Source organism: Lepidochelys kempii, chromosome 5, assembly GCF_965140285.1.
Source record: "Lepidochelys kempii isolate rLepKem1 chromosome 5, rLepKem1.hap1, whole genome shotgun sequence".
In the NCBI taxonomy this organism is placed as follows: Eukaryota; Metazoa; Chordata; order Testudines; family Cheloniidae; genus Lepidochelys; species Lepidochelys kempii.
The window spans coordinates 100,929,000-100,941,222 of record NC_136384.1 but is presented as its reverse complement, the minus strand read 5'-3'; the positions used below and the strand labels follow the sequence as shown (position 1 = coordinate 100,941,222).

The following is a 12,223-nucleotide window of genomic DNA, read 5'->3' as shown; positions in this document are numbered from 1 at the left end:
GGGTTTTTAGAGGTGCTAAGCAACTCCAACTGATTTCAATGTGCTCAGTACCTCTGAAAACTAAGCTCATGGCATCTCGATTTAGGTACCCCAAAACAGAGGCACCCCAAGCTACTGGACACATTTGAATGTTTAGGCCTTATCCTTGCTATGCCTCAGTCTTCTCATCTACAAGATAGGGATAAAACCTCGATTAACAGAGCATGGTGAGGTTTAACCAGTGTGTGTAATGTGTTTCAACACTCTTGGGTGGCAGGTGGTAACAGAAGTTCCAAATATTATTGTTTTATTCCAGACATGTACAAAATGTTTTCATAACTGGTAAAAAATTGTATTTCTCAAAACAGCGATATGTTTTTCTTTGCTGCCTTGAATTTTTCATTAAAACAAATGGTAGTTCTGCACGTAGCACAGCGTTGTCCTTTCAATAGAACATAAATAGCTGGTTTCTCTGAAAAAAAAAATGGCAACCTGCTGCCTGCGACAAATCCATAAGAACTCATTGAAGTCAAATATGACAGGGTCAGACAGTGTAGAGAACTATTTTTTAAAAGGATTAAAGATTGAGAACAGTATTTGTAGTTTCGTGATTTAGGATAAAAATTCTATTCTAGACTCTTGAGCCTGCTAGTCACATTTGCCTGCAAATGCTCCTTTTAACTACAGCACCATGATAACTGTACTATCAAATAACAGAAAAATGAGTACATAAAATGAGCAAGTCAGTTTGTAAACCTGTTACTACTTCCTAATTAAACAAACAGCAAAAAAGTGAGCAAACAAAAAAAATCTAACAGTATCCAACTCATCTAGGTGCGCACTAGCTAAATAATGTAACAACATAACATTGTTACCCTTATTCTCCTTGCTATTGTTTGTTACACCCATTTATATCTTAATATTAGATTGTAACCCTTCCACGGCAGGGACCATGTTTATATGTTAGCCATCTATCAGAATAGTTATTAATTAATCAGTGATATAGCATTATGTATAATCAAGCACTGCTCTATCATTTGCTCACCTTATTATTTCTGTACAGTTTCTAAGTTATAGTATATGAATAAACATTTTTCTGTACTTGAAAATCCAACCTACTTTTAATTAAAGAAACATTTGCACTCGCAGGCATGTTTGGAGTAATTAAGGCAATCTCTTTTACATTTTGTCAGCTCACTTCATGAAGTCACTTGGAGAGGTCAAATAAGGGAAGAAAAGAAGGTCTTACCTGTAAAGTCATACAGCTGTGGCAGGGCATCCAAAATGATCCCAACCAAAGGGAGGTAAAGGGCAGCAATTTTGACCTTCACCTCTGGTTTTAAGCAGCGCTGGTCGAGGTCATGGGAACTCAGCAGGCTGTGCACAGCACTGATCGCTTTCCTCTGCACTTTACTGATTCTGTCAGCACAAACAAGGACTAGCTCTGTTACTGAGACACATGCAGGTTATATGGATCAAAGAGGCTATGAGAGACGATTGAGGTGAAGGAAGTTCATAAATATTCTGTGGATAATTCCTTATGCTATAACCAGAGAGTAACATCTCAGTCTGCTTTCCCTACATAAATCCTGATCCAGATGACAGACTTCACACCTGCAAAGTAGGGAAAACTGTCCCAGGCAATTTCAACAGGGTGGAGAAACAGATTTAAAGAAACATGTCACACCCTTGCAATGGTCAAATATGGCAATTGTCTAACCAAATCCTTCAGCATGATGGAAGGCAGCAGTGTTTTCAAGACCTTCACCTTGCTAAGAGCAAGTGAAATTCCCGCTGATGGGATGTGAAATTCCCAATGACATTTTTGCTCCATATTTACTTATCATTATCGCATGTAAATAATACACATGCATTCACTGGGGGAGAACATTTTGCCTACAAAGCAATCGTACTATTGCCTTATTACAAAGTGACCACTAAGTAATTATCCACAGGGTGAAAGCACTATGTTTATTTGACTGAAGCAGAAAGCGTTGTACATAACTGTTGTAGGGCTAGTGTTCATCACACTCTGCATAAAGATATGTTATCTTTAAGAGAGATTATCCTTTCCAACAGAACTTTTTGTTCCCTCTTCAAGAAGTTGCCCCATATGCTTCTTGTACCATATATTAGCCCCTATTTTTCCTATGGTTTTATATCACCACAGCTGCCCTCCGAGATAGAGAACTTGATAGTTCACCTTGCTCAGAATAAGTCTACTCCAAATGGTGGGGTGGGTGCCTGGGCTCCATGGGAGCCATTCTGCAGTGGATGTTTGTTACAGGCATACACATGGAGGTTAACGTGGTTTGTTAGAAGCATGCACATGGAAGGTAACACACCAACATTCTCCAGGGTACACAAGGCCAGTGAAACACTATCAATTTTACTCCAAAGGCAGAGGGAGCAATAAGTGGTTTTCTCTCTTGCTATGCTGACCATACTGCCTTTGTAGCATCTTCATAATGGAAAGCAAGAGGCTGGACCTAAAAATCAAACCCACATCTCTCATGTGACCCTACTGAGTACTGATCACAGGGCCATCAGAAAAAATCCTCTTAAAAACTGAGAAACCTACCCTTCTGCCTCCGTGTCCAGTGCGGCTGCCAGTTCAGTGAAAAGCAGTCCCGCCAGAAAGTGCTGCTGACGATAATCTGCCGAAAGGTCAAACATGCTGGCAATTTTCTGATCCTGGAAACTAGAGCAGGAGCTTGAATTCTGCAAAAGTATACTAGGTGTTTTAATGGATGATCAATGAAAATACAACTCGTTTAAACAGACAATAGTGCCACTCGCTGAAAATACAGCTAACAGCCTGTTCTACTGTAAACAACTGAATACAACATGGGAACAAGGTAATCATCTGAGGGAAATATTGGAATGTATAATAAAAATGTCAAGCTTTTCAATCAAATTGAGCAAAATCTCTCTGAAACAAAATTTTCCCATGCATATATAGAGCTATGCAAAGCTAGAGCAGAGCGTGCAATTATAACAGAGTAATTTCTTCAATGCATTTAGCCTCTTTTACTGTTTGAAGTGGTCTGCTTATAATTTTCTCAAATCTGTTTTGAGGAATTATTCAGTGAATACTTTCTATGATTAACCCTCTGTGTTAATTATGCATGAGCGACTCGGTGCGAGTGTTTGATATGCAAACAAGCTGTGTTTGTTAGTTTGAATAGGACACAAAGCCAGAATCAACCCTGTGTTCAGATTGCTCTGTAGAGTTTGTACCATTCTGCTGACACAAAGCAGCCCTAAAGCTGGCATAGCCAACCATGGGAAGATCACCCCAGTGCAGAGCCTGCGTAGTGGCTTCTTTGCCACGTGCACCCCCTCAATACCCCATGGCAGGTACAGAAATGTGACCAGCAAGAAGGAGGTCTGAACATGCTTTTCCTGTATCCTGGCAGTGTCTGGGGTCACTGGCAGCCAGTATAATTTAGAGCAGCCTTCGATTTGCTATAACATATGGCTGGGGTTGATGCACAGCCACACCAGGATCGGCAGAGTTGCTGCTGAGTTTGTGCTATCAGCTACTCAGCTGTAACCATGGATCTGAGCCATAGGTTACTTGGTACGTTTCTGTTCCTGACTGGGTGAGCATAACTCTTAGAATCTGTTTCCAGTGCAAATACTTAGCTTTACAATTTGCTTTTCATTAATATTCTTCAATATTCACTTGAAAATATTTCTGCCAAAAAATTTGCTTGAATATTAGCAGAAAACAAACATATAAAAACCAGATCCCAACTTCGTGGTTGACCCCTAGCTCCATAATGGGCTGAATCAAAACCCCACTTCTGAACACCCCCCGCCCCAAACTTTGGGATAGTGCAGGCTTGAATTTGGAAAAAACCCCTACAGAGTGGTCCTATCTCAGCTGCCATATAGATGCAGGTGTAGCTGTTTGTTTGCAGTAATACAGGGGCATGGAGCATCCGTTTAAATGAATTTCATATATGAGCTCTCAACAAAAATTCCACAAGATTTATCCCCATGGCAACAAAATCTCACTCAAGTTAGCAACTATCCTGTAGACAGAGCAGATTTACTAAATTGGTGGCCAGCTACTGTAGCAAATCATGCAAAAGCAGCAAAAAGCCCAGTGGCTTGAGTAGGTTGTACTTTGTGGGTGACTCCTAAGGGAGGAAAGAGTTGATGATATTGCCTAAGGAGAAGATCGATTCTAAGTGGTAGCTGCCAGGCTCTGCTTTGCAGTATCTGGTTTTGATAGCTATGCAGAGTTCCTTGGTATCTTTAGTAGTGGAATCTCAATTCCAACTGTTTGGTGTCAAGAATCAGCCTTTAGCAACAACATTGGGAAATCCTGACTCTCAGAGCCTCAAGATTTATTTTAATGGTCAGAACGGACCTTAAGAAAAACCGTTGCCTTAATGAATATTGACTTGCCTGTACACTTAAGATGACCAGTGAGAACGTGTGCAAAAGCTCAGAATGCAAAGTCTACCACATATTTCCATATGCTATGACCCTCACAAACAGATGTTCCATCTTTCTGATAGTTCCGTGTGCTGCATCTTCACAAGCACAGTCATTGCTGTACAGTGGGTGTGCATAGCTTTTTTCAATAGGTGTTTCTAGCTGCGCCGACTGAAAATTCCCACAAACATTTCCCCCACGTTTGCATGGCACGATATGTATGAACTTGTGTAATTCAGCTTCATAGTAGCACCTTGCTGATATTAGTCTTTTCTGCCCCTTTTCTACAAAAGGGAGCTCGCAACTCTTGATGATTATAGACTGGTGAATCCTGACTTAAGTAGCTGAATACAGCAGCAGTGGAAAGACCATCAGTTCTCCACATACGTACTTCATATCAGGATGTCTGACATGTGATACGGCAGACATGTGAGTGATGCCTACCTGTGATGACAGAGAGGGAGAGGGGGATGCTGGTGCAGACACTGAAGTCATGAAGAAGAGATTCAGATTGAGGTAATGTTCATGGCTGCAGAGAATCCCTAGGAACTCCAGCCTCATAGAAATTAGGGTGGGGAGGGTATTGAGCTTGTTTGACAGCTAGAAAAAACAAACAGAAATATCATGTGACAAGCACGGGTAATTTAGCTGTACACAGAGAAATATCCTCCTCCTAAAACAGAATCAGCCAATTTAATAAAAGTAACTGAGCAGAGTAACAGACAGTAAAAAGCTCACTGGATTCTTGTGTTTAACAAGATTCCATCCATTAGGCCTTCTCTGTTTAGTGGGGGTGTTTTTGTACTTGGCTGACCTCCCAAGAAAGGATCAGTTATTCTTTCCTTCCAGAAAAAATGCAATTGTCTTAGCAAGCTTGTCTGGACAGTAATTTTGAAGGATTCCCCCCCTACCCACCCACCCACACCGCCCCCCCTTTGTGCATACTAATATTAACTTTTTTAAAAATCTGTTGTGCCTGTGGCAAACTAAACAAAGGAATCTGCTCCTGCACTATGCACCATACGGTTCCAAGAGTGCTGCCAGATCCCTTCACAAATATAATGCCACAGCAGAAACTGTGTGACAAAACACTTGTGAACTTCAGTGGAAGTTGTGCACGTGTCCAATGGGAGAATTTGGCCTTCTTTTGGTAAACATGGAAATAGGCTATATGGCTCACAACATCAAAATGCTTAGAAAAAAATAAAGAAACACCAAATAACTTGTATGAAAATAATTGAGACGTCATGCATTTTTATACTAGGATTTTCTAGGAGGATTTTGAAGCAAAGATATTTGCAAAGAACACAAGAGGTTAGAGCTCAAGATGGATTTTTTTTTAATCTAAGACCATGTGGCATGGTCCAGAGGAAAGCAGAGGCATGAAAAATCTGCCGAAATGTAGCCAGTGTATGCCAGAGGAAGAGCAGGGTCAGCACAAACATTTTCTCCCACTTACTCCTCCAAGCTCCTCTGTTCAAACACTGTACAATTGTGACTTCACAAGCTTGGGGTGTATGCCTAGAAGAAGGGGGTGTTTGTTCTATACAGCAAGCTAGCCTCCAAATACAGAGACTTTTCCACTGGTAAATTATGAAAAAGTTAATACTGCTCATAGAGGCATTCCACTTTGTGCACTGAGTGCCATTGGCAGAGATACAGATCATGGGAATGACAGGGGGCCTAAAAACAGTATGTCCACTAAGTGGCTACTGCTAATGGGGAGGAAGGCTCAGGAAACAGCAGGGAGGGGCTCCCACTTTTTGCACATCCCCTGTGATCCACATGGTTGCGGACAGCATTCACTGCCTATTCCCAGGCTCCATTAAGCAAGGAATGTATCCTGCCTTTTCGGCACTATTACTAATGCCAGTGCCTTGATGGAAAAATGAGTCAGAAGCAGAACTGAACAGAATACTAAACTTCATTCAGATACTGTCCTAAACGATGCGTACCTGATTACAGTAATGTCTGATGAGGTTAAACACAAATCCACGGTCCATTAGAGAAAGCAGATCGTACAGGAAAAATGCCAAGCTAATGTTGATCTTTTCTGCATGTTCAGTTTCCTTAAAAAAAAAAAAAGAATTTGTGGTTTATAATATATAAAATCACCTGACTCATTCACCCAAGTGAAGTGTGGAAGTTCCATTGCTGGAATAATTTAAAAATAGATTTGACACAATACAGGAAAATACAGTGTAGGGAATAGCCCTTCTGCTTACGAGGGGATGGCTAGACTTGTCTTTCTCCTGCTCTAATGTGTATGATTTTATGAAAATCTACAGAGTTGTTCCTATACACTTATTTCCGCTGTTATTCCCAGAGATGGATATCACAGTAAGGCAAAATAGTTTTAGTTATGCAAACCTTGCAAATGACAACACTGAAATGGAATTGAGGTCCTGTCTGCATTTCCTACAGCTGCAATCATTTCTGCTCTCATTTTTTTAAAAATAACTGAATGCTTACTATTTACAGAATACTAAAATACTTAACACAGATTTGACAAAATGTTTCTTTAACTCTATTTATTGAACATCAAATATTTTATTTAGAAACCGTAAATCTGAGACTCGTGACAAAAAAACTGCAGCAAGACAAATCTCTAGGTTTTATGATTAAGCAGCTCAGTTCTGAATATTTACTAATGGTTTGCTTTTCAGGGACCCACAGCTGAAGTCATTGGGAGCTGTGTATGCTCAGTGCCTCTGAAAATAAGGCCGGAGTTATTTGAATTTTTCAGTTATTTGAATATTTGAGTTATTTGAAATTTACTAATTTGAATGTAACCTTAAAAATCTTGGTTCTATGTGTAGTTCAGTTCAAAGAACTGTTTGATTGTGGCTGCTTCTGGCGGGTGCACATGCGGGTGTGTTTTAATTAGCTTGTATTCAAGTCCCACAGAGGTTGCTTATTCCTGACTGATAGAGCAGTTTCAGGAAGTGAGACAGAGGGAATTGTATAGCCTTCAGAGTAACAGCCGTGTTAGGCTGTATCCGCAAAAAGAAAAGGAGGACTTGTGGCACCTTAGAGACTCACCAATTTAGTTGAGCATGAGCTTTCGTGAGCTACAGCTCACTTCATCGGATGCATACCGTGGAAACTGCAGCAGACTTTATATACACACAGAGATCATAAAACAATACCTCCTCCCCGCAGGACAGTGGGGTGGGAGGAGGTATTGTTTCATATTCTCTGTGTGTATATAAAGTCTGCTGCAGTTTCCACGGTATGCATCCGATGAAGTGAGCTGTAGCTCACGAAAGCTCATGCTCAAATAAATTGGTTAGTCTCTAAGGTGCCACAAGTCCTCCTTTTCTTTTTGTATAGCCTTCAGTGTCTCATGTTAGAGAGAGTGGCTTTACAGCCCCTCAGGGTGTTCAGAGAGTCACTTTTTCATGTTTTTGTCTTTTCTGTTCAGATATATAAAGCTATTTTCTGTGATCTCATACTGTTCAATATTTTCTTACTCTCATGGCGCAGAAGCTTCCTAGCCTGGGCAAAGTCAGCCAGGGGGACGCACTTCCAGTTCTCTAAACCCTCCAGGCACTTCAGCAGTATTTTCACACATGGAGAACATTCATGATTAGACCCTGTGTCCTCACCCTATCAGAATGTGATCTAATTAACAGTACTGCCTATTTAAGACTATTTGTGTCTTATCTGTAAAGAAGCCATAAACAGGCCATGGTTGAATGCATGGAGGGCATAAATTAAAATTTTGTTAAAAAGTGTTTTACTTAAGTGAACAGAAGTATTTTCATGAAATGCTTTTAAAGGTCATAGTGACACTGTTTTTTATTTAAACGTTCCCATAGCATTTTGCTCGTGTGTGAAAACCAGAGAATGAAACTGACTAATCTATTTCCACTGTCCAAGATGACTGAAATTCATAATGTAAACAAATGGCATAAGTGGTGATAAGTAAGTTAGGTTTTTAATTCTTCCATTTTTATAACCAAATATGTTGATTTTCAAATATATTAGAGGAAAGAGTTACAGTGAGGTAAGGATTTTATTTTTGATCTGTGAACTTCATATTAACAGCATCTGAAGCTGGTGATGAGATCATTTGGAACCAGATTCTGTAAACCTTCCCCAGGGTGAGTGTTACCTTAATTCTTGAATATTCCCATGGCAAACAATGGAACCACTCATGGAATAAGGTGTTATGCAACATGAATAAGGATGTTAGAATCTACAACACAATGATTGACACAAGTGAGATAAAATAGAAATAATGGGTCAAATTCATCTTTGGTGCAACTTCGGTGACATCAATGAAGTTACACCAGGTTTGAATTTGGCTCAGGATGTCTTGTGGGAAATAACCACAAAAAGAGTGCTAGGAAATGTTACATTTATTTCTTTGTATCCCACATTTACCTTCTGTGCTTTAACTAAAAGTGCTGCGATCTCCGAGGTGACCACGTTGACGATAGTGGTGATGTCATCTTTGAAACGATCTGAAAATCGACTTCTTCGTGGACTATGTTGCTTTTCAATGTTATGAACATATTGAGCCATGCTCTTTATCTGCAAAACAAAACCCATTACTTTCGAATGATTGCTTTAACAGTGGCACTGTGGTCCTGATTTCCCACGAGGGTCAATTTCACCTGCACTAAACCACCATTACAACTGGCATACTTGTCAGTGTCAGCAGAGGGCCCAAGGACTGAGTGAAAATGGAGACTGAACTATTCTCACTCCTAGAAGTTGCCCCTGTAGGTCAGGGTTGATGCAAGTTGGCAGGACAGAACAGAGAGGTTTGCATTCCTGCTGTTTCTGCTGTACCTATTATGTGCAAATGTTAGGATTTCATCCTTCATCATTGTGCTTGGTGCTGTACATAATATACAGAGGAATGCAGAGTCCCTGAACCAAAAGGTTTAGGATCTAGAACAGACTGACAATACAGCTGTTACCTAAACTAAGTTCCAAGATCAAAAATGTGTGATATTTATTAAATGCTTTTTTATGGTAGATTACCTCTGAAAAGCTTCATAGAAGAAGGATGTTTCAAGGAGGGATTTGAAAGAAGGGCAGATGGTCATTCGGTATACCAGGAGAGGGAGACCGTTCCAGGCATCAGACATACTCTCCACTCTTGAGGTGCTACATACACTTAGAAAAGATTCAATTTCTCCCTACATGCCACCTATTTATTTTTTATTTCTTAAAGTACTACAGACTCTAGAGACTCCTGTCTCTGCTCAAGTTCAGGAATATAAATGCCTATTTTACCAAATATCCATGGCAAAGCACACCACCCCTGCTGGACTGCCATGTTCTCATGTAGGTGCTGACATTGTAACAGAACATTGGTACTTAGAAGGAAAGCGCCACATTCAACCACCACACAGATGGGGTGCAAGAAGCCAGCAGCAGAAAGGTCAAATCCATTTTTGAAAAACCTTTCCGTTCCTGACCCACTCATTTTCTAGTCTCCATCCTGCAATCCCTCACACATCCAAAGCTCACAGTTAAGTCAGAGCTTCAATAATAAGAAAGAAAGAGAAGATCATTGTTCAGCAGTTTGAGATCAGAGAGAATGCAGGATGTGGGTCCTTGTTGTGCTAACGAAGGGTTCTTGCTGCTCTGACCCCTCATGATGACAGGCCTGGCATATCACTCTTTGAATGAGTCCCTACTTCTTGGCTGGCTTTTGGATGGTTTATTTGCTGCCAGTGTTCACCAATAAGTCAGACCACTTTCAGTGACATCAGTCACCTCAGGCCTGCACGGAGAACCTCAGTGTGTGGAGTCCAGGCACTGCAGCCAGTGGCCCATGCTATTAGCAGACTAGAGAAAATGGCAGCTGGTATACATCTGAAATGAAGGAAAGATCCTAGCTTGACTGTTGTCTTGCAGTGCTTTGCCAGCTGTGGACCAATGAGTGCACAACATAAGCAGGGTTCTTTGAATCCTCGACCCTGGCCAGATCCTGCTGGCTACAGTTAGGATAAATTATTTCAGAGGATTTCCGTAAGGCTGATTTTTCTGTTTATGTGTTGGAGTCATCAGGGCTCCATGGAGAGTTGGATCTGAACCAAACCCCCTATCCCGACACCTCCAAACTTTGGGGAGGTTCAGATCTGGAGGACAGTCTGCACTCTGTGCCTCAGGTCTACTCTTATGGGGAAGATTAGCTGGACGGATGGACGGACGGACACACACACACACAGAGTCTGGGCACGTTCCTAAACTGTGGGTTGTGATGCATTGGGGGGTATAGATGGTTAAGACAGCAACAAATCTGCACCTGTGGCTTTGGGCACAAATGGCATTTAATTTCTCAACTGTTATATAATGCTGTGAACGAAATCTTACCAGAAGCTCAAAGAAGAACCAGGCGTACTTGAAGACGGTTTCTCTCACCATGCCAGTGCTGACCACCATCTGCAGTGCTAGCTCTTCATGGAAATGCTAGGCAACAAACACAGCATGGTTAGAAATTATTTCAAACTCAACTCATCTTCCAACACTGGACCCTCAATCCAATACTGTGTGGGTGCAATTCACTCCGTGTGTGCAAGGCCCTCCACACTACAGTGGCCTTTTGTGTGAGGGGCTGATGGGGAAGGAGCTGCTGTGCACGGATGCCTCCGCACTCCATATATGCTGGGGAGATTTACACCTTTGCTGCTTTAAATAAGCTGGTATGAGAGGAGTGATGGGGACAGGTGGGGTGAGGGGTCACTGTAGCCACATCCAGTGCTGAGGAATCACCAAATGAAGGTGCAGATGGGAAGCAGCCATTACTCTAGCCCATAATTCATGGGCTTCGGGCAATATGTTTAGGGAGTGAATTTTAGCCTATATTCAGTCTCAGCGCGTCTATGTAATGCATCAGCATTTCTGAGGTTGGGGGTGGGAGGGGAGGACAGTGAATGCTAAAGGGTGGGAATAAAGGAATCCTTCAAGCAGGACCTTTGCCCTGGATCCTACTTGAAAACAATACTGTGTAAAGACGACTCTGAATTGAAAACCCAGTTCAGATCCAGATTTAAACTTTGCAGCATGGTCCATTCTCTATACAAAAAGTATACAAGTAGAGATACCGGATATTTATATGGATAATGGGAACATCTCAATTTACATTAGACAGGATAAAAATAAATCCCTCAAGAATTAGGAATGGATATAAACCTTCATGCTTCAGGACATAACTCAAACTCTAACAGGGGTCAGGAAGAAACTTCCCCTTTGGGCAAGTTATTCCTTAATTACCTACTGCAGGGTATCTATTCTTTTAAAACAGCTGTTGCTGGTTGCTGTGAGAGACAGCAGACTGGACTAGAAGGATCACTTGTCTGATCTGGTATGGCAGTTCCTATGTTCCTAATAACTGCTACCCTGGAACATGTACAGATTGGGTAGGTGTCAAAGATTATGAGCAGGGAAAAAGCCAATTTGGTGAATTCAGACCACAGCTAGTCCTTCACTCCCCTTCCTTTGCCTTGGGAGACATTGATCCATTACGATCATTACAAGTCAAAGTAAAGAGTCTCCAATCATATACACTGATCTGTAAGGCATGCTGTTACTTGCCAGAACTACTTGGGAAACAGAATCTAAAGAGCCTGAGATTGAGGGGGTTGATACAAAAATGAAGATATATTAATTTATCTACTGGGCAACCTCCCTGTTATAAACATAACTTTTATGGCACAAAGCTTATTTGTCAAAACTGATACATTAATTCTTTCCCTCTCTGCTGCACCTCATCTGCAGCTCATCTATGGGCTATTACCAGCAGGAGAGTGGGGGGGGTGGAGGGTGAGAAAAC

The 12,223-nt window shown here is 41.3% G+C and overlaps 1 protein-coding gene across 1 annotated transcript in view; it reads right to left on the bottom strand.

Moving 5' to 3' along the window:
- The window catches only part of DOCK8 (dedicator of cytokinesis 8), a 132,298-nt gene that overhangs the window by 35,600 nt on the left and 84,475 nt on the right, over window positions 1-12,223 (bottom strand). Inside the window, exons 24-29 of the mRNA XM_073345216.1 lie at window positions 10,765-10,860; window positions 8,818-8,967; window positions 6,384-6,497; window positions 4,873-5,028; window positions 2,561-2,700; window positions 1,229-1,398 (exon numbers count right to left, since the gene is read on the bottom strand). Of these exons, the coding sequence (XP_073201317.1) occupies window positions 1,229-1,398; window positions 2,561-2,700; window positions 4,873-5,028; window positions 6,384-6,497; window positions 8,818-8,967; window positions 10,765-10,860 (826 nt within the window). The remainder of the gene's footprint in view (window positions 1-1,228; window positions 1,399-2,560; window positions 2,701-4,872; window positions 5,029-6,383; window positions 6,498-8,817; window positions 8,968-10,764; window positions 10,861-12,223) is intronic.